At 37.2% G+C, this 20,668-nt stretch overlaps 2 protein-coding genes across 2 annotated transcripts in view; one reads left to right on the top strand and one right to left on the bottom strand.

Annotated features, from left to right (window-relative positions):
- The window catches only part of LOC141398021 (glutamate--cysteine ligase-like), an 88,477-nt gene extending 83,702 nt beyond the window's left edge, over nt 1-4,775 (bottom strand). Inside the window, exon 1 of the mRNA XM_073975121.1 lies at nt 3,744-4,775. The gene's annotated coding sequence lies outside the window, so the exon portion shown is untranslated. The remainder of the gene's footprint in view (nt 1-3,743) is intronic.
- Nucleotides 4,776-14,434: 9,659 nt separating this feature from the next.
- Nucleotides 14,435-16,733, top strand: LOC141396528 (nudC domain-containing protein 1-like). Its single transcript, XM_073972074.1, has 3 exons — nt 14,435-15,865; nt 15,927-16,137; nt 16,196-16,733. The coding sequence occupies exons 1-3, from the start codon at nt 14,786-14,788 to the stop codon at nt 16,681-16,683; spliced, it is 1,779 nt and encodes a 592-aa protein (XP_073828175.1). The 5' UTR covers nt 14,435-14,785; the 3' UTR covers nt 16,684-16,733.
- Nucleotides 16,734-20,668: the final 3,935 nt, after the last annotated feature.

The following is a 20,668-nucleotide window of genomic DNA, read 5'->3' as shown; positions in this document are numbered from 1 at the left end:
GTACCTAGTAGCATATTAAATTTTTTTATTACACAGTTCGACACACGCTATAATGTTGATTTGATTTTCAATATTCACAATTTTTAAGATAATTAATTTAACTTAAATCCGCTTAAAATTTAATCAAAAATCTAGTTTTTGTTCTGCAAGTGTGCTATTTTTGAAATTTTGACAATTTTTTTCTTAATAAATTCAAAATAAGTTAAGAAATAATAGATTCTTGCTGGTTCTGGAACGAAGCGTTTCTCCTTATTTTGTTTTATAAACAAATAATGAATTAATTGATATACGTACATTTTTTAAATTGATAAGTTTCTGAGTACTTCTTCATTAGCACTTGAGTGCGTCGTCATTCACAATTTTCCAGAACAAATTTCAAATGCGTCATACATGCATATCCTAACCAACAACTTACAATAAAAAGAGTTAACATATGATAAGGCGGACAGACGGAATGATTGCAGATAATTGCAAGTATAATATTAACATTACAATGATCTCAAACATCTTAGAGAAAGTGAGATCAAACACAACAAAAAAAATTGGATTAATTTTTGCAAGTCGATAGAAGATGTCAACGACGCCTCTACATATGTTTCGAAGAATACACTCCAAGGGTCATTGGGATTATCAAGAAACCAGATGTTACGTGGACAGACTCTGGTATTAAGACTCTAAGCCTCCGAACAGGAATCCATTTTCCGGGCTGCAAAGACGTTGGCAACGTCAACACTGAGTTTGACGACCTCCAAATGCAAGTAGTTGTGGATATGGATCTCATTGGAACGGTGGTTAACAGAAACAAGATAAACTGGGAGGTGATTACATTCAAACACTATGAATCATCTGGCCCATGATGCTCTAATTTGCATCACCACGAATATATCAAATCCAGGAGGAGATCTATAGAGCTTGTCTGTCTTTTTTGCATACATTCCCAAAGCAGGGAAATCTAGTTACTCCACACTGAAGGACTACAGACCCATTAGCCTGTCCTCCTTTCTTCTCAAGACACTCAAAACATGCCTATATCAAAGGCATATTTGTGAAAACAGCTATTCATGAGGTTGTTGTTGTTGTAACAGTGTTTTATTATTATGTTTGTATGTTCGTTCTCCTGTTCAATCTGGCTCTGGGTCTATCTCCAGTTCCAGGAAGTTGGCTATTTCGATAGGACGTAACCACATATCCTCTGGAGTCAGATGAGTAGGCTTGGCGGGGCAGTTGAATAGGTGCTTAGTATCGTGTGGGCCCATGCCGCATACTGGGCAGATGTCTTGCACGGTGCGATCGATTCCCGCCCAATAGGAATTTAGGCGACTGCAATATCCCGAGCGTAATTGAGCCAAAACTACTCTTGTTTGTCGTGGCAGCTGACGCTCTTCAGCTGCGATAGATGGGGGATGTGCTCCGATGACTGCATTCACACAATAATTGCTTATGGTCTTAGCAACTGTGTCCGTGTGAATGTTGTTCAAACCTGCCTGATATGCCTGTTGATCTAGAGGTTCTTTCATATATTGTTGGACCGTCGTCTCTAGAGCATGAATATCCTTCTTGATGTGCCTGGGTGTATCGGTGGCCAGCAGATGGTGATTGCGATGGCTCTCACTGTAACACCCGAGCAAGTACTACAACGATAGTATCTCATTATGTTGTCGTACTGGAAGAATCTTTGCCTCCTCATGTAGATGGTCCTCTGTAGATTTGAGGAGGCACCCTGTTGCTGTTCTCATGGCGGCGTTCTAACAAATTTGGATCTTATCCCACTGCGTGTCACGTAAATTCGGGGACCAAACTGACGCTGCATAGCTTACCACAGACCGACCTATCGCTTTATACGTGGTCATGAGGTAGTCTGTTATATTGAGAGGAACGCGGAAAATTCAAAATTTACGCTGGCCGCATTTCTTGATATCAAAGGAGATTTCAATAAGCTGAAACTTGAATCGACTACTTGAATGTCAATACAACGGAAACCCTGACATGCTAAAAAGTACAAAACGGTAACTAGCGTTACTCATCAGGATGAGGTGATCTCGCCGTTACTGTGGCCAGCTCGTGATCAATTGGATAATCAGAGCATCAAAGTTGTAACTTACGCGGACGGCATAGTACTGCTGATTTCTGCAAGTTTCCTGTCCAAAGTTTCTGAACTTATGCAGAGAGTCTTGGAGTAAATCCAGCAAAGACAGAACTGGACTGATCACTAGAAAACGCAAATTCGGTGATTTTATGCTACCAGTACTGGATGGAGTTCAAGTACATCTATCACCCGAAACTGAATATCTAGGTGCAATTGGGGGCTGCCAACGGCAAGAATTCGAACGGAAAAGGCTGTGGCCTGAACTGATCGATTATATACTGCATGTATAACACTGTGGTAAGGCACATACTGTCCTACAGATATTTGGTCTGGTGGCATTCTCCACCCATAATATCGACATCCTGCAAAAGACACAAGATGCAAAGGGTCGTCTCAATTCTAGCAACGGGAGCCTTTAGAAGTACTCCAGAAGCAGTTCTAAATGCAATGCTGAACCTTCGACCTTTGGGAATCAATATTATAGTCAGGCAACACGCAGAAGTACCTATGGGTATGGTTGTATCCTGAAATAATTAGGAGCAAACCAAAGAGTGGACCATCTTGGGAAACTTATCGAATATATTACCAGTCTTGAGATTTGAAGGTTTAAATGTCGATATCCCTAGTGGAGATGACTGGAAACGAATTAATCCCCCTCTGGACGGTCTGGCCTTCTATACAGACCATTACAAGATGGAAGAAGGCACCGGTGCCGGCGTCTGCAGTAAAAGCATAGGTCTTGAATACATACTAATACAAGTTGGACAACGACTGTAGTGTGTTCCAAGCACAAATCTTCGCTATAAGGAAAGCTGTAGAATTGATAAAAAGTCTGGATTCTGAAATTTTTGAACCGATGACTATGTTTGTGGATAGTCAAACGGCTCTTAAAGCCATTATCTGAGGCCGTCCATGAGTGTAAAGCACTATTGGAAAGATTAACAAATGGTTTCCGACTTTGTGACAGTCAGATGAATGAGCTAAGCGTGGATTACAAACAAGTCTAGCAACAAATGAATCTATCAAACCACCCATATAACATCCTTTTCGAAAAGTTGAAACGTTCTTTGATGAAAGAGCCAACGAATTATGAGATAATGAACCTAGGTGCAACGTGTCAAGAGCCATTTAGCCAACTCTATCAACCAATTGAAGAAATTCACTACCAAACCTGAGCAACCTGAGGACGGGAGTCATTACCGGACACTATTAGAACTATTAGATTAGAGCCTTTACCAGTAAATGGGACGGTGACGGCATTGATTTATGCAGACTCTACGAGGATGAGGAAGTGACGGAGACAAAGACAAGAGCACCTTCTGTGTCACTACATGGCTCAAGATGTTACCTCTACTCATGGGCGTAGCCAGGAACGACAATAAATCAATCCTGGCTACGCCCATGCCTCTACTTATCACTTTCAAAAAATCGAAAACAAAACACTGACTTATTTTGAAGTACAGGTGGTATAGAGCATGCCGATCGGAGCAAAATTGGCTGAGTATGAACATGGGAACCTAACTGTGAAAATATTTGGACCCGATCCGAGCTTAATTTTTAAACTCAACTTGCTCCATCATTGATCTATAGGTAATTAATAAATCAGTTTTCAAAACCACAATAGAAAATTTGCTACCATGTTGAATAAATAACTTACCGTAATATTCCGATGTATCAAATCAAAACTAAAGTTGGACTTCCTTGCTGTTCACCAACACTGTCAACGATTGATATCCAAAAATGCTGCTCGGTTTTAGTTGTATCAGGAAACAGTTTAACGTTTGAATTTCAAAATATTATTATTTTGCACTAAAGATTTTTGATATTTTTTATGCCAAAAGAATATCTATTGACGGCTATTTGCTGATGTTATTGTTGTTGCTGTTGTTAAATGACTGATGATTTTTTTAGGTACTGTTTTTTTTTTCAAATGGTATTTTTCACATTGGCACTTTGTGTCACCATGAATATGGATTTTTATTCAATGACTTGACGTTTTTGTTTTACTTCGGCGACTCTGTTCTGAAATCACTTTAATTATTCCAATTTATGTATGGTGAGGAGCTCTAGCTACCAAACAATCGTCCAGAAATACAAGAAATAAAATCACGTTATAAGAGCCAGAAAATTAAAAACCAAACGCCGATGATGACCTCACCCCACACGTTGACGTCGGATTGCTTGTGACCCCAACAAAAACAAAACGTTAGGCAAGGAAATGTTTTCTTTTTGTCCGTTTTTTCGCGGTTCTTTATAGCCTCTTTCACAGGGGAATGGGATTCCTTTAGATAGTTTTGTTGTTTTGCAACTATAACCGACTGGTTGACCGACCAACAATGACCACCACAGTTACACTTCAATGCAAATGAATTTATTACGTGAATTTGTAGGTTGAAAAAACTAAAATTCTTTTTTCTCTATTGACCAACACTTGCAAATGTTCTGATTAGAAAAAATTATTAACTCATAAGAATTGTAGAATTGTGTTTAAGTATAACACTTTAGAACATTTTTTGTAATGCAACCGCGTGTTTTTTCCTTTTCCGATTGAACTTGCGTTTCACTGAGTATATTATCTATCGTGTAAATTCACTTTCGGCCGACACCGGTTCGAGATTTTGTGTATTTATCGTTGTCGCATTCCAATTTCTGAAACGTTCTTCATGGTACTCTCCGCTATTTATGTGGAATACCAATTAGAGATTTGTAGTTTGATTATCGATTTTAAATCTTTTTGTCAGTTATCGATTTCTTTCGATGACAAACATATCGTTGGGGATGGCGGATGCAAATACACGGTTCCGGTCGGAAAGATTCAAAATCTATTTATTTTATTTTTTTTGGCTTTTAACTCCTCCTTCTACCCTTGGATCACACCGCTACCACCATAAAGCCAAATAAATGGTGCAAAAAATTGGTAAAGATCCAAATCCAAATGTGTAGGCTGACTACGTTCGTCTGTAACAGCGTTGCCAGTATTTTTTAGACTCATTTCCCTAACTTGTCCAAAACTTTTCCCCAAAATTCCCCAGATTTTATTGAATTTCCTCAAAAAAATCCCCAATTTTTTTTTTACAAATAATTACAAAAAAAAAAACAAAAGTAATTTTATTTTACTATTGAAATTCATATTATTAAACTTGAAAAGTATTCTATACACTTAAATATGAATTAAATTAACGATATTCAAAACTTCACTTTCAAGTGATTCAGAATCATTAGTCTCATTGGATTTATATAAATTTGTATAATGAAAGAGTTGTAACATTTCATTAGCTGGGTCAAAAATTCTACAACAAATGGAGTTGTTAGAAAATTTATTATTTATTCTAGTAACTCGTACTGCATTTTATTTCCGAATATGGTTCAGAATAGAAGACTCTTTCTACTTAAGAATTAAGGCCTGTGTACATAAGCTGCCTCGCCTAGTTGTCTGGCTTTATTACTTCATTTCTGACATAATAAAAATAAAAGAATAAAGAAGGCCGAGCAAATTTCGAACTGGGTTGCCCTTTTCTTTTTTATTCTTTTATCAGAAGCAAGCAAGGTAAGCAGGCGAGGCAGCTTATGTACCCAGGCCTTCACTTGTTGGAACGGAAAGCATATTTAATGTCATCTCCAATTTACGAATGATAACTATCTCCATTGCGATTCGTAAACAATCGTGGAGATTTTTGTGTTGACAACTGGTTCTATATAGAGCTAAATTGTGTTGACCCAGTGAATTGCTGCAAATATTTTTTCAATATCTTCTTCCTTTTTATAAATGGTTTCAATATTCGAGTGCACAGGGAAAAATGCATATTAGCAATGTGCATCGGTTTGAAAACTTAGATTAAGGCCCGTTCTTACATCTTTTCTTTAAAATCCCTTTTTGTTATACTTTACTTTAAGAAAAAAAAGGAATAAAGTTCGCATTATCAGGGATTTGTTATTACATCTTACATTCCATTTCAAGCAAAACCGTCTGTATACATCAAATTTACTCAAATTGGGTTGGTTAATTTGAATTTGCTCTCAAATTGTTCTTGTTTTTGGGCGCACTTTAAATTATAAAAGAAACACAAAGTTCCTTTTAATTTATCTGACACTTATTATTAAAGCAAACTTGTAGGAATAAAAAACGGGTTATCTGTCCGATATCGGCCAACATTTAACTACAAAAAGTATTATATCCTTTTTGGACTTAGCATATTTATCTCTTTTATAATTGGAGCCATGAATGTTAAATAAAGTTTAATTTAATCATTGCCCATCAATACAGTAATCATTTCTGCAGTTAAATCCCCTTCATCAGTAAAAATGATGGAAAATGTTATTTCAATTCAACCCACTGTTCTAGTACGCTGTCAGTCGTCGAGCCGCATGATAACACTTCAAATCTTCAAATCTGTCATAAATTATTACAGCTGCGACCAGTTAGTATATGATGCATGTTATTTGTGCGTCACGCGTGCGCTGCTACTATTAACGTACTGAAATTAAAAGATGATCTGAAGTAATTAGACAAAAAAGAAATTCCCCAAAAATCCCCAAATATTTTTCAGATTTCCTCAATATTTTCCCAATTCCCCAAGTCGAAAATTTTTTCCCCATTGCAAATAAAAATTCCCCAATTTGGGGAAAAATCCCCAATACTGACAACGCTGGTCTGTAATGCTTCTGTTTCTTTGTATCTCATACGTTGTATTCTGCAGCAATGCTGTTTATAATTATGGGCAAATGGTAATGTGACATCAACATTACTCGATTGATCCGATTGGACTTATTTTATTTACGACTTTTCGTTGTTTAATATGAAAATATATATCATGCTGTGTTTGCAATTCTTCTTCTTGTTCAAGAAACCGTAATACATAGCGGAATCTATCCTTGTTAACGAAAATGTGGTTTGCTTGACAAATGCTTATACGCCATTTGTAATTTCTACTTTTAAGGTTAGGTTCAATTAATCCGAACGGATTTTATTCATTTATTATTTGCGTTGGTTAAAACGATAAAATTCAGCAAAATATTGTTAGGCACCCAGCCAATTGATAAGCACACAGCGATTTGGCACACAGCCTTTTGTTAAAAAATTTAGGAACATATCCTTTGTCAACGGAAATTCACAAAAATCTTGTTAAGCACACGGACATTTGACAATTTTATGTTTAATTTTTTCACTTCCTTATCCCGTAGGTTTTTATTACTGTCAGAGGACGTCTGTAGTGGAATTCTGTAACACATTTTTCGAGTTACCGACAAAAATCGGTAAAATTAAAATGCTTATAATTTCGGTAATTAACGAAATTTGTCGATAATTTAATAACCAAAATAAGGTAGTCGCTTATTCCTACCCGTAGCAACAGTGTTGTAAACTTTTATTGGTACTTTTCATTCATAATTTTGCGTTTAAATTTTACCGAGTTTTGTCGATAACTCAACAAATGGGTTACAGAATTCCACTACTGCTCTGGAAGCCGTCCGAAGACGAACTTGAAAATGTATTTTTTTACGTTCCATCAATTCGGGCTAAGGCCCATACCTATATACGGACGTATACCCAGGGCGTGTGTGATGAAAAAAGTAGAACACATGTATTTTTATGAGAACTACCGAAATACGTCGAGCGTATACGTTTTGTAAGTTGAAAAAGTTTAACTTTGACAGAACGTTATTGTTTGTATGTGTGTGTGTTTTGCCCAACAAAACATGACATATAATTCATTAGCTCTGTTCCTTTACGTGCAAGAATCTTCAAGTTTTACCACTTTTTACTCGAAAAGCGTTCCTTTACTTCAGACACCATACATTTCATATGGGAGCAGTTTACAACTTTTGCTACTTTTGCCAGTTTTACCATTTTCAAAAGTAAAGGAACAGACCAATTGCAAAGGAAAATTATTTGTTTTACGAATGAAAACATTTAATGCTTATGGTAAGTTTACATTTACGAAATCCACTCGATTTCAACTGTCAATTCCATAGCTCAAACGTCAAATGAAATCTCATCTGGATTTCATTTGACGTTTAACCTATGGATTTGACAGTTGAAATCGAGTGGATTTCGTAAATGTAAACCAAGCATTAGTTTACATTTGGCGTCGTTTCGTGATTTCGAAGGCGTTTCGTGATTTCGCGCGTAATCAAGCAAAATTTATCATGATTTCGCATACAAAAATGAAATCATCTCATTTCGTGATTTCAGCGAAATCAACATCGAAATCACAGTACACATGTGGTCTGTTCCTTTACTTTTGAAAATGGTAAAACCAGCAAAAGTAGTAAAACTTGCAAACTGCACCCGCTAAAGGAACGCTTTTCGAGTAAAAAGTGGTAAAACTTGAAGATTCTTGCACGTAAATGAACAGGGCTATGATATACAACCCTGTTTTTGCCTAAAAAAGTACCAAAAGTTGCAACACTTTTCACGTATCACAATAAACAAGGTAGATGGTCAATTGCTGCAACAAAAAATTTTAGTATCAAAATTTGTAAACAATGTGAAAAAATATTAAATTATTTTGTTACAATGCTATTTTTCATTGTGCTCCCGTACATTTTTAATGGTAATGTTAGAAAAAAGAGCGAATTGTTAAAAATTGCTTCCCCATACAAATTTCTTAAAAAATACGGAAACGGAAAAATGACGGAAATTGCAAAAACTCCAGCATAAATGTCAAAATCAACGTATCAGCTATCATGTTTAGATACCAATAAAAATACTTGCTGCTAGTTTCTACTAGGCCAAAAGTGTATGGCAGAAAGCAGGAGATGAGGGAGTTATTCGGCGCGATTTTTGTTTGAAGAGAAGTGCAAGTATTACTAGATTTCGGATTACGGGAACGCATTTTTAGCACTAAACGGGAAAACTACTGCAAGTACTAATATTGTGCAGGATCTGAGCACAACTTTTATCTATCAAAATTTATTATAACGATGTCTCAACGATTAAATCATTTTTTATTTTTTCATTTGTTAGTACTATACACAAATAATACGATATATAGATAATTTTACTATAATTTTCCAAAGAAAGTTGTAAAATTCTATATTGTCGTATATAATTCAATTTGCAAAAACTGGATTTGAAAATTCATGTTCGATCAGCTGCGCATATGTGTCTACCTTGATCGTTGTGATATGTTTGAAATCAACAAAAAATAAGTGTAAGTGTATTTCAGGATTTCGTGAAATCCAGTGGATTTTGGAGCGCAAGTGTAAAGCTGAGTACACATTGCCAGTTTTGAATGACAGCTTTGTTGGTGCTTGCTAGTGTGGCCGTTCATTTATGTCATTCATCATCAGAGCTCCGATTTGCTCGTTTTTACTCGCGAGTGAAAAGTACCAGCGAGTGGGAGTACTCGAAGAGTGCGAGTTTTAAAAGAAGTTTACTCTCCACTCTTTTGTTTTATTTGAGAGCACTCGCGAGTACTCGGGGTTTAAAAATAAGAGTGGAAGTGAAAATACACGGAATAGAGTACGAGTTCACTCGAAGAGTAAAATCGAGTAAAAATGAATTGATATATTTTTGGAAAAATTTTTGTTTAGTGTTGCTGGTAAGTTAATGGGGGGGCAAGTTGAGGGTCCGCAAGTTGGGGGGGGGCAAGTTGAGGGGTGTTAAGTTGAGGGGGGGCAAGTCGAGGGGGGTTAAGTTGAGGGGGGGCAAGTTGAGGGCGGGGAAGTTGAGGGGGGTTAAGTTGAGGGGGGGCAAGTTGAGGGCGGGGAAGTTGAGGGGGGGCAAGTTGAGGGCGGAGAAGTTGAGGGGGGTTAAGTTGAGGGGGGCAAGTTGAGGGCGGGGAAGTTGAGGGGGGGGCAAGTTGAGGGGGGTTAAGTTGAGGGTGGGGGGCAAGTTGTCCCCCCCGCAAGTTCCCCGCCCCCAACTTGCCCCCCCTCAACTTCCCCGCCCTCAACTTCCCCGCACTCACCTTGCCCCCCTCAACTTCCCCGCCCTCAACTTCCCCGCCCTCAACTTAACCCCCCTCAACTTCTCCGCCCTCAACTTCTCCGCCCTCAACTTGCCCCCCTCAACTTGCCCCCCCACAACTTCCCCGCCCTCAACTTAACCCCCCTCAACTTCCCCGCCCTCAACTTGCCCCCCCTCAACTTAACCCCCCTCGACTTCCCCGCCCTCAACTTGCCCCCCTCAACTTAACCCCCCTCAACTTAACCCCCCTCAACTTCTCCGCCCTCAACTTGCCCCCCCTCAACTTCCCCGCCCTCAACTTGCTCCCCCTCAACTTAACCCCCCTCAACTTCCCCGCCCTCAACTTAACCCCCCTCAACTTGCCCCCCCTCAACTTAACCCCCCTCAACTTCCCCGCCCTCAACTTGCCCCCCCCCAACTTGCGGACCCTCAACTTGTCCCCCCATTAACTTACCACCAACACTAAACAAAAATATTTCCAAAAATTTATCAATTCCTTTTTACTCGATTTTATTCTTCGAGTAAACTCGTATTCTATTTCGAGCATTTTCACTCCCACTCGTTTTTTCTTGCAAAACTCGTACTCTTCATGTACTCGTACTCGCAAACACTTTTCACTCGCGAGTAAAAACGAGGAAGTCTGAAATATGCTTCGCGAGTGACGAGTAAAAATAGAGTATACTCCTTTTATTTTTTCTACTCGCGCGAGTACTCCCGCTCAGCGTTGTCAGTATTGGGGATTTTTCCCCAAATTGGGGAATTTTTATTTGCAATGGGGAAAAAATTTTCGACTTGGGGAATTGGGAAAATATTGAGGAAATCTGAAAAATATTTGGGGATTTTTGGGGAATTTCTTTTTTGTCTAATTACTTCAGATCATCTTTTAATTTCAGTACGTTAATAGTAGCAGCGCACGCGTGACGCACAAATAACATGCATCATATACTAACTGGTCGCAGCTGTAATAATTTATGACAGATTTGAAGATTTGAAGTGTTATCATGCGGCTCGACGACTGACAGCGTACTAGAACAGTGGGTTGAATTGAAATAACATTTTCCATCATTTTTACTGATGAAGGGGATTTAACTGCAGAAATGATTACTGTATTGATGGGCAATGATTAAATTAAACTTTATTTAACATTCATGGCTCCAATTATAAAAGAGATAAATATGCTAAGTCCAAAAAGGATATAATACTTTTTGTAGTTAAATGTTGGCCGATATCGGACAGATAACCCGTTTTTTATTCCTACAAGTTTGCTTTAATAATAAGTGTCAGATAAATTAAAAGGAACTTTGTGTTTCTTTTATAATTTAAAGTGCGCCCAAAAACAAGAACAATTTGAGAGCAAATTCAAATTAACCAACCCAATTTGAGTAAATTTGATGTATACAGACGGTTTTGCTTGAAATGGAATGTAAGATGTAATAACAAATCCCTGATAATGCGAACTTTATTCCTTTTTTTTCTTAAAGTAAAGTATAACAAAAAGGGATTTTAAAGAAAAGATGTAAGAACGGGCCTTAATCTAAGTTTTCAAACCGATGCACATTGCTAATATGCATTTTTCCCTGTGCACTCGAATATTGAAACCATTTATAAAAAGGAAGAAGATATTGAAAAAATATTTGCAGCAATTCACTGGGTCAACACAATTTAGCTCTATATAGAACCAGTTGTCAACACAAAAATCTCCACGATTGTTTACGAATCGCAATGGAGATAGTTATCATTCGTAAATTGGAGATGACATTAAATATGCTTTCCGTTCCAACAAGTGAAGGCCTGGGTACATAAGCTGCCTCGCCTGCTTACCTTGCTTGCTTCTGATAAAAGAATAAAAAAGAAAAGGGCAACCCAGTTCGAAATTTGCTCGGCCTTCTTTATTCTTTTATTTTTATTATGTCAGAAATGAAGTAATAAAGCCAGACAACTAGGCGAGGCAGCTTATGTACACAGGCCTTAATTCTTAAGTAGAAAGAGTCTTCTATTCTGAACCATATTCGGAAATAAAATGCAGTACGAGTTACTAGAATAAATAATAAATTTTCTAACAACTCCATTTGTTGTAGAATTTTTGACCCAGCTAATGAAATGTTACAACTCTTTCATTATACAAATTTATATAAATCCAATGAGACTAATGATTCTGAATCACTTGAAAGTGAAGTTTTGAATATCGTTAATTTAATTCATATTTAAGTGTATAGAATACTTTTCAAGTTTAATAATATGAATTTCAATAGTAAAATAAAATTACTTTTGTTTTTTTTTTTGTAATTATTTGTAAAAAAAAATTTGGGGATTTTTTTGAGGAAATTCAATAAAATCTGGGGAATTTTGGGGAAAAGTTTTGGACAAGTTAGGGAAATGAGTCTAAAAAATACTGGCAACGCTGCTCCCGCTCGAACTCGCTCGAATTTCACTCGCGAGTAGAATTCGAGCGAGTATTTCGGAGCTCTGTTCATCATCCAACCACCAAATGTTTTGTGGTTGCTGGACGGTTAGACAGTTATCGATATCTGCGAAATATTGACATTCAAACCTGACAATGTGTACTGCTCTTAAAGTAAGTACATAAGTTTCGTCGGGGATTTTGCTTTTTAAATGTGATTTGGGACTCAACGTATTTGGGTAATACGGACGCTCAAAGAGCGTTGTTTTGGTAGGTTGGTGAAATATTTGTGTACGTCCCGTCGTTATTTAGGTTTAGCAGTTAATATGAATTAAAGTGGGGGTACACACGATCAGTTCTGACTGTCAGTTTTGCACAAATAATTGGTTGCTTGCCAGTGTGGCCGCTCACTTTTGTCAGTCATCAGGCAATCACAAAATATTTTGTGGTTGTTGGACAGTTTGGCACTTATCGATATTTCCGATAAATCGACAGTGCAAAACTGATCGTGTGTACAGTGTACACCGCTTAAAGCTGAAAATACATCCAACCTTTGATTAAAGCGGGGGTACACACATCAGTTTTGACTGTCGATTTTTCGGAAATATCGATAAATGTTAAACTGTCCAGCTACCACAAAATATTTTGTGGTTGCCTGATGACTGACAAAAATGAACGGCCACACTGGCAAGCAACCGATTATTTGAGCAAAACTGACAATCAAAACTGATCGTGTGTTAAAATGCAATGCCAAATGGTCAATTAAAATGCGGTGCAATGGAGTGCCTCTTTCCGGGGTCACTCCCTTGTAAAAATCATGAGTGAAAATGCATAATTTGATGCACTTCCAAATCACTTGTACATATCATTTAACTGCCTCTTTGGAGGCAAACTTTTTGCTGGGAAGTGATTTGGAAGTGCATCAAATTATGCATTTTCACTCATGATTTTTACAAGGGAGTGACCCCGGAAAGAGGCACTCCATTGCACCGCATTTTAACTTACCCTTTGGCATTGCATTTTAACTGAACCTTTGGCACTGCATTTTAACTGACCCTTTGGCATTGCATTTTAACTGACCCTTTGGGGTAGAATAGGAGGCAATCCAGAGCATGTGTTTTGAATAACAAAATAAAATGCATTTATTATTTGTGTAAAACAAAAATATTAATAACTTTATTAAATTAACACAAATTATGAAAATTCTCTATTGAATTCAATCGCAAACATGTGTGTTTCCTCCGCTCTTCATTTAATTCAAGCTTCAAGGCCTGCGTACATAAGCTGCTCTGCCTCATTGCCTTGCTTTCCTGCTTCATTTCTGACATAATAAAAATAAAAGAATAAAGAAGGTCGAGCAAATTTCGAACTGGGTTGCCCTTTTCTTTTTTATTCTTTTATCAGAAGTAAGCAAGGTAAGCAGGCAAGGCAGCTTATGTACGCAGGCCTTCAGTGCTTTTGCTTCATCTGCTAAATGGGTTTGATATTGTCTTCCCATCACCAGTAAAGATTTCGATTTCCAACAGCACTCCATTGGGAAATTTTCTTCTCGCGAGTTACCGGAAAAATTTTTACAAATTAAATATTATTTAGTTTGTATTAACAAATGTTTGGAAATGTAGGGATCTCTAACAACTGCTAATAAAATGTAGTGAATGGAGTGCCTTTTTCACGACTCCGTTTGCACTGCATCCGGATGCTGTTAAATTGTGAGAAATTGGAGTGCCTTTTTCACGACTCCGTTGAACTGCCTCCAAATGTTGTTAAAATGTGACAAATGGATGTGATTATTTAGATTGCATCCAAATGCGGTTAAAATGTGAGGAACGGAGTGCCTTTTTAACGACTCCGTTTGAACTGCATAAAAACATGCCGTGAAAGAACTAGTCTACATTGCACTACTTCCAATTTATTTTGCTTGGTATGAAAGGAATTATATGCATGACTGGAACTACATATATGAACTAAAGGAACTATATAAATGCAAGAGCCGGATATAGTTCCAATAGTTCCTTGTCCGGAATAGTTCCTTGGAACTAGTTCGTTTCTGAACTACACAACTCTACTTCTTTGGCCTGTTCCTTTACTTCTGAAAATGGTAAAACCAGCAAAAGTAGCAAAAGTTGTAAACTGCTCCCATATGAATTGTATTGTGTCTGAAGTAAAGGAACGCTTTTCGAGTAAAAAGTGGTAAAACTTGAAGATTCTTGAACGTTAAGGAACAGAGCTCTTATTTCTAAATTCCACGGCCCAAAAGATTATTTTGTTTTCGGCTTTATTTTGGCCGGGAGACAATCAAACAGCTGCTATTTCATTTTGCTTTGTTGTCATCATTCTAAACATCAAGTAGACGTAGCATTTCTTATTACACCTTCATCCGTGCGGAAAAATGCCGAAAATCGTGGAATTACGTCAAGATCGTGGATTAATACGCTCCAACTTCGATGGCTATAAATTGTCTTTGGAAGTTGTACCAGTTATACGGCAAGAACTCAATGTCGGACCATTAAAAGCTACTCCAAATGATGACCAATACTCGCTACTGCACGTGGAATTGTTTTCTATGCAAAATTTATTGGTTGTGGATCCGTGGTCAAGAAATGATTCGTACTTTATCAATAAATTGGGTGAAGTTGTGCGATGCTCTTATGATGAAAACATAGGCAGGCCAAATCCAATGCAGGTAGTATATCGGATTGCTGAAAGAACACATGATGACGACCAACTTGCACGCCCTATGTGGAAACCAAAAGGAGAATATAATCATACATTCCGTTTCATTTCCGAGAAATATTGTGTTCTTTGTGATGGAGTGAAGACTTTGTATCTTTTGGAAACTGGAGATCGCTTCAAGTCCCAAGAGTGGCAGAAGGTGGCAACAACAACAATTTCCGGTAAAGATTTGGATGCTGAAGAAATGAATTATGTTATAAATGATGTTCGCTTGGATATTGTAAAAGAACAAAAACAAATTTCCCTTGCCCTTGGTCATGTCCAACGCGTTGAACCACAAACTGCAGATGGTGGTTCCACACATTTTATGTTTCTTCACTGGGCCAAGTGGTATTTAAAAGAACAGCAATGGCATTTTGAAATTTTAGATACTCTGGAAGGCAAAGGTTCTTTATACTATTGCGCTTTTGAGCCGCGTAGTGAATCTTTGATTATAAGTACCAATCATGAATTTAAATGGCGTTCTAAAAAATCAAATAATGAGCCCTATGAGGATGTTGCCGATGAAAATAAACCGCAATTACATGATAAACCGGAAAATGAAATTTCCGGATTTTCATGGACACAAACTGATGAGGATATCGTTGTAAAGTTTGACGAGAAACCGGATGCAGAAAAATCTGATTACAACATAAAATGTGTTGCAAATAAATTGACGGTGAAATACAAGGATAACACTCTCTTGGACTGTGAATTGCGAGAGAAAATTGATCATGATTTAACAACATGGACCATTGTAAGTAAAATCATATGAAATTCTGTAACCAAAAGAGATTCTAGTTGCTTCTCTTTTTTAGGAAAACAATTTCTTGCAAATTACTTTGGTGAAACAAGAGTCCGGCTTGCATTGGCCATTTTTGTTAGCTAATGACTTGGGACCCAGAGAAAACACAGATGGAAAACAACAAAACTGCATGCCAATGGAACAGCAACCTATTGCAAATCTAGAAACACCCATTGAGGATTGTGATTTTCCAATGGGCATGGCCGAGGAAGAGATAACGATATGTAAGTACCTACTACTTAATATGAAAATCATAAAATCAAAACTTATTTTCATTTTCAGCTCGCTATAATTTACCCACAAAAACCATAACACATTCCGTTATAATGAGCTCAAGTCCGCCACTGTTTGCTACATCGCTGAGACCCGGTTTTCCATTGGCAGTTGCCACCCGACAAGATGTTGATTGTTCACTGTGGTTGCAACAATTTAATCCCACAAAACCGGATGAATGGTCCCTAAGACATGAGGGAAATCTACATGCATTTGCTTATGTCCAGGCATCAAAACAACAAAAGAAATTCATTGACTGTTCCCCAGATTTAGGTTACGCCGTTATATCGGAATCACACCGCCATGTATTTTTATATAAATCTAAATATGATACTGCCAGCGGTTTAAGAAATCGCAATGGACCCCAGGTGACAATTGGCAAACAGCATTTAATAACTTTGGAAGATGCAGGAGAAGTTTTGGGCTTGACCACAGCAAATTCCGTGGCTACTTTATTAACAGAAAAATGTGTATTATTTGTACAAATTGATAGTTAATAAAGAAATCTGTTGCCTGTGTTGAATAGTCTATGCTTAAGTCTTCAAAATGTGGGGTTTAGTTTTTGAAAAGGTAATAGGCACATGCGATAATACGCATTATACCTCTGTGCGTTAGAAAAACGATTTCTTCTATGCACCGGATTGACTCGGAGGAGTCTTCTTAACAATTATGTGTTTGTGTTCGTGTATTGGTTTCACTATTGGAGCGGCAATATAACAAAGGTCGCCTGTTGCTTTTATCGTTGGGATGGTGACGTTTTGCGAAAGGATCTACAAGAAACAAAGGAGGAGGATTTGCCTTCCTTATACAACAATCTGTCCAGCACAGTCCTATCTCGATCGAATCTACCCGGTGCACCTGAACCAACTTTAAATAGAAGATGCTTACACCTGGGAAGTTTTTCGCGTATTCTGAAACTAGAATGTTCGTAGATGAGAAAAATAAAAAATCGCCTTAGAGCTTTTTAAATAAGTCGGGTTCAAAGTTCACGTTTTTAGGTTTTCGCGATTTTCCTTGGAAATTGTTGTAGGTGTGAGAATTCTCTAGAATATTTACTTACCTTTGTTTATGATTTGTTCCTAGGTTTTACCATATCACTATGGGCCCAATGACAGGTTTTTGAGGCAACCAAGTCACTGGAAGTTGCTGCACCAAAATATATCTGCAAAATTTGGAAGGAATCGGTTCAGATAGAGGATATAGCTTTCGTATATATGTTTCAACCGATTTATCCGATTTTATCCGCACTAAGGTCACAATTTGCATCCAGAAAATTTGGTTCTGATCAGTTCAGGTATATATGTATATCTACATGTATATAGAAAATTATTCAGGTCTGCCATGATGGTCGAAATATAAATCCTCCGAAATGGCTGGACCGAATTTGATAAAATTTTGTCTGTAGATTCTTTTGGTCTTACCCCCAGATTTTTAAATGAGGAATCTTTAATAATATATGGAACGGGTATACGAAAAATTAGATGTGTATGCTATGAATGCCTAAATTATTACGAATATAGACGAACGAACAAAAATAAGTTACAAAAACTGGGGGTTAGTAAGGTAGTTTTTATAATGAAAAATGGAGGGGCCGGGGACCTCCCCCACAACGGATTTTAGCCAAACGCGAAATCTCAGAGATCATTTGACGTATTGGGATACAATACAATAGTAATTGTGACCTCCATCATTAATTGATGATTTGGAAGTAGAATACCGCGATCGCGTTCAATTTTTGAATACTTTATAATTACAGGTCAAGATTTTTAAATTTAGTAGGTTTTTGTAGTCCCAATTACTAAATTAAGAGATCTTGAACATAAAAGATTTCAATGCTTGGTATAACTCGATTAAGATAACTATCAAATTTCGCGACTTGTGTCATATTGCCAAGTCCAACTCCCAGCCCAGCCCAATACTTAAAAATATCCAATTTTTTAAGTGTCACGCTATCTGTAAGTATTTTTCTATAAGTTTTCGTATCCATACGGACATGAAATTTTTTACACATATAGTACTCACTATATTACCTTCTACCACATATATATATATATATATATAGTTTCGACAATACGTCGCAATACCGAGAGTTCTATTCCAAAAACCATATAAACTACACAAAAAATACACCACAAGTCTACATCAAATATTCCTTACCAAATCTAACTTTTTTTAATTCTTAATCAGAATAGGTATTAATTTACATACATACCTTTACACGTGTTATCCATTAAAAACGGTTTATTATGTTAGCGGTTTTTAATTGTCGAGCGAAACAAATTTGTTCTTCGTTTGATAGATTTTTATAAAATTTTAGAATGTAACTGCTAAACCTAAATAACTACGGGACGTACACAAATATTTCACCAACCTACCACAACAACGCTCTCTGAGCGCCCGTATTACCCAAATACGTTGAGTCCCAAATCACATTTAAAACACAAAATCCGCGACCGAAACTTACTTAAATGTTTTTCATTCGTAAAACAAATAATTTCCTTTGCAATGAATTGTATTTCATGTTTTGTTGGGGTTTTGTTTTTAAAATACAAAACACACACACATACAAACAATAACGTTCTGTCAAAGTTAAACTTTTTCAACTTAGTCCCAATTTACATTAGGCGAGTTTACTTGCGGCAATTGTCAGTTTGTGGGTGAGAGAGGGTGTTGAGAGGCAAAGGGTTACCATATACCTCACCTCTCTCTCCCTCAAACTGACAATTGCCGCAAGTAAACTCGCCTAATGTAAATTGGGACTTACAAAATGTATACGCTCGACCATGATACAATAAGAAGGTAGCAGCAACTGCCGTTTTTGGTAACATAAGATGTCAAAATTTGACATAAATTCAATGCAATTGACACCAGAGATCATCAACAAGTCACTTGCCTTCGGAAGCCACTTGAGCGCACACAAAACAATTACGGCGCATCAAGACCGTTGCTTGTGTGTAATAAGTAAAACAAGTGTCCATCGTATTTTGCACTGTTACTTGATGTGCGATGAGCAAAAAAGTAAAACTGAAAATGTTATTGCGTATTTAAAACTACTTGGCAAAGCATACGCAAGTGTCAAAAAATATCCATTTATAAATAACTTATTTTTTGAGTGGCTAGCCACACTCGTACATATTTTGAGAATGGCAAGCAACACCTGCACTTATTTTTTAGAGTAGCAAGCCGCACATATGCTTGTTTTAAGCATGTGGCTTATGAGTGTCAAAAATAGCTACTTACGCAGTTCTCTGATTGACACATTATGTTACCATCAGCTGGGCTTCAGCTGGGCTGATAATGCTACCTTCTTAAGCTGTAAACGCTGGACTTTGGTATCGTCGTCGCCCTGTTGTTGTTGTTTTTTTTTTCGACGCCCAACGCAAAACTTTAATCAAACGTTGTATCTGTTTTCAGCTTTATTGTATCATGCGCTCGACGTATTTCGGTAGTTCTCATAAGAATACATGTGTTCTACTTTTTTCACCACACACGCCCTGGGTATACGTCCGTATATAGGTATGGGCCTCAGATGCAATATATTTGACAGTCCGGTATGTGGTCATCAAGCGTTGCCAGGTTGAAATGATTTTGTTTCTAAAGCTGGAAACACATACAACGTTTGAGTAAAGTTTTGTGTCGTTTTGGCCGATTTTACACTGTTGGGCATGATGCCGAAAAATTCAAATTCATTTGAAATATATGCCGACAAACAGATAAACGCTGGACTTTGGTATCGTCGTCGCCCTGTTGTTGTTGTTTTTTTCTCGACGCCCAACGCAAAACTTTAATCAAACGTTGTATCTGTTTTCAGCTTGATACCCTAGACAGACGGCAGAGTTAATTTGCATCATGGTACAAATACACAGGTAGCCGCATCGGCAATTGTTGGTAACATAAGATGTCAAAATTTGACATCAATTCAATGCAATTGACACGTTATGTTACCATCAGCTGGCTTGATAATGCTACCTGTATTATTGTACCATGATTTGCATTAAAAAATCCTTAATTTGAATTAACTTTTTACCATGACAGACGATAGTTTCTGCATTTATGAAACAGCTGTTTGTGTTCTTTGTTTGTACCCAGCAGACCATTTCATAAAGTTTTACGAAAGTTCGCCAAAATATGCGAAACAAATATACTTTCAACCATTGACTTTTTCACCACGTTAATGCAAAAATAAATTTAATTTATTCGCGATATTTTTGAGTCTTTTTAATGTTAAAAAATGTCGCAAAACTCTAAAGGAACATTTGAAGAAGGTATTATTTTCGATAGAATTGGTATGGTGGGTAATGAAATGCTTTTGAAAATAAAAATTTTAAAAATAGATTTGATAGAAGGCGCGAAAAACGATTAGCTTCTATTCGAGAAAGACCACTACTTATTTGAAAGAAACGCGAAAATTTCTGTGAATTATTTGCGCAAAATGTCAAATTATTATTATTATTATATATATTAGGTGTGTCTTTTTACGTG

Source organism: Musca autumnalis, unplaced genomic scaffold (genome assembly GCF_047663935.1).
Source record: "Musca autumnalis isolate F117 unplaced genomic scaffold, ASM4766393v1 scaffold_3, whole genome shotgun sequence".
NCBI lineage: Eukaryota > Metazoa > Arthropoda > Insecta > Diptera > Muscidae > Musca > Musca autumnalis.
This window is presented reverse-complemented; position numbering and strand designations above follow the sequence as displayed.

Excerpts from the sequence above, each read along its gene's own strand:
- LOC141396528 (XM_073972074.1), top strand. The coding sequence starts at position 14,786 with ATGCCGAAAATCGTGGAATTACGTCAAGATCGTGGATTAATACGCTCC. Across the intron at positions 15,866-15,926 it reads ATTTAACAACATGGACCATT|GAAAACAATTTCTTGCAAAT; the intron begins GTAAGTAAAATC and ends TCTCTTTTTTAG. Across the intron at positions 16,138-16,195 it reads CGAGGAAGAGATAACGATAT|CTCGCTATAATTTACCCACA; the intron begins GTAAGTACCTAC and ends TTTCATTTTCAG.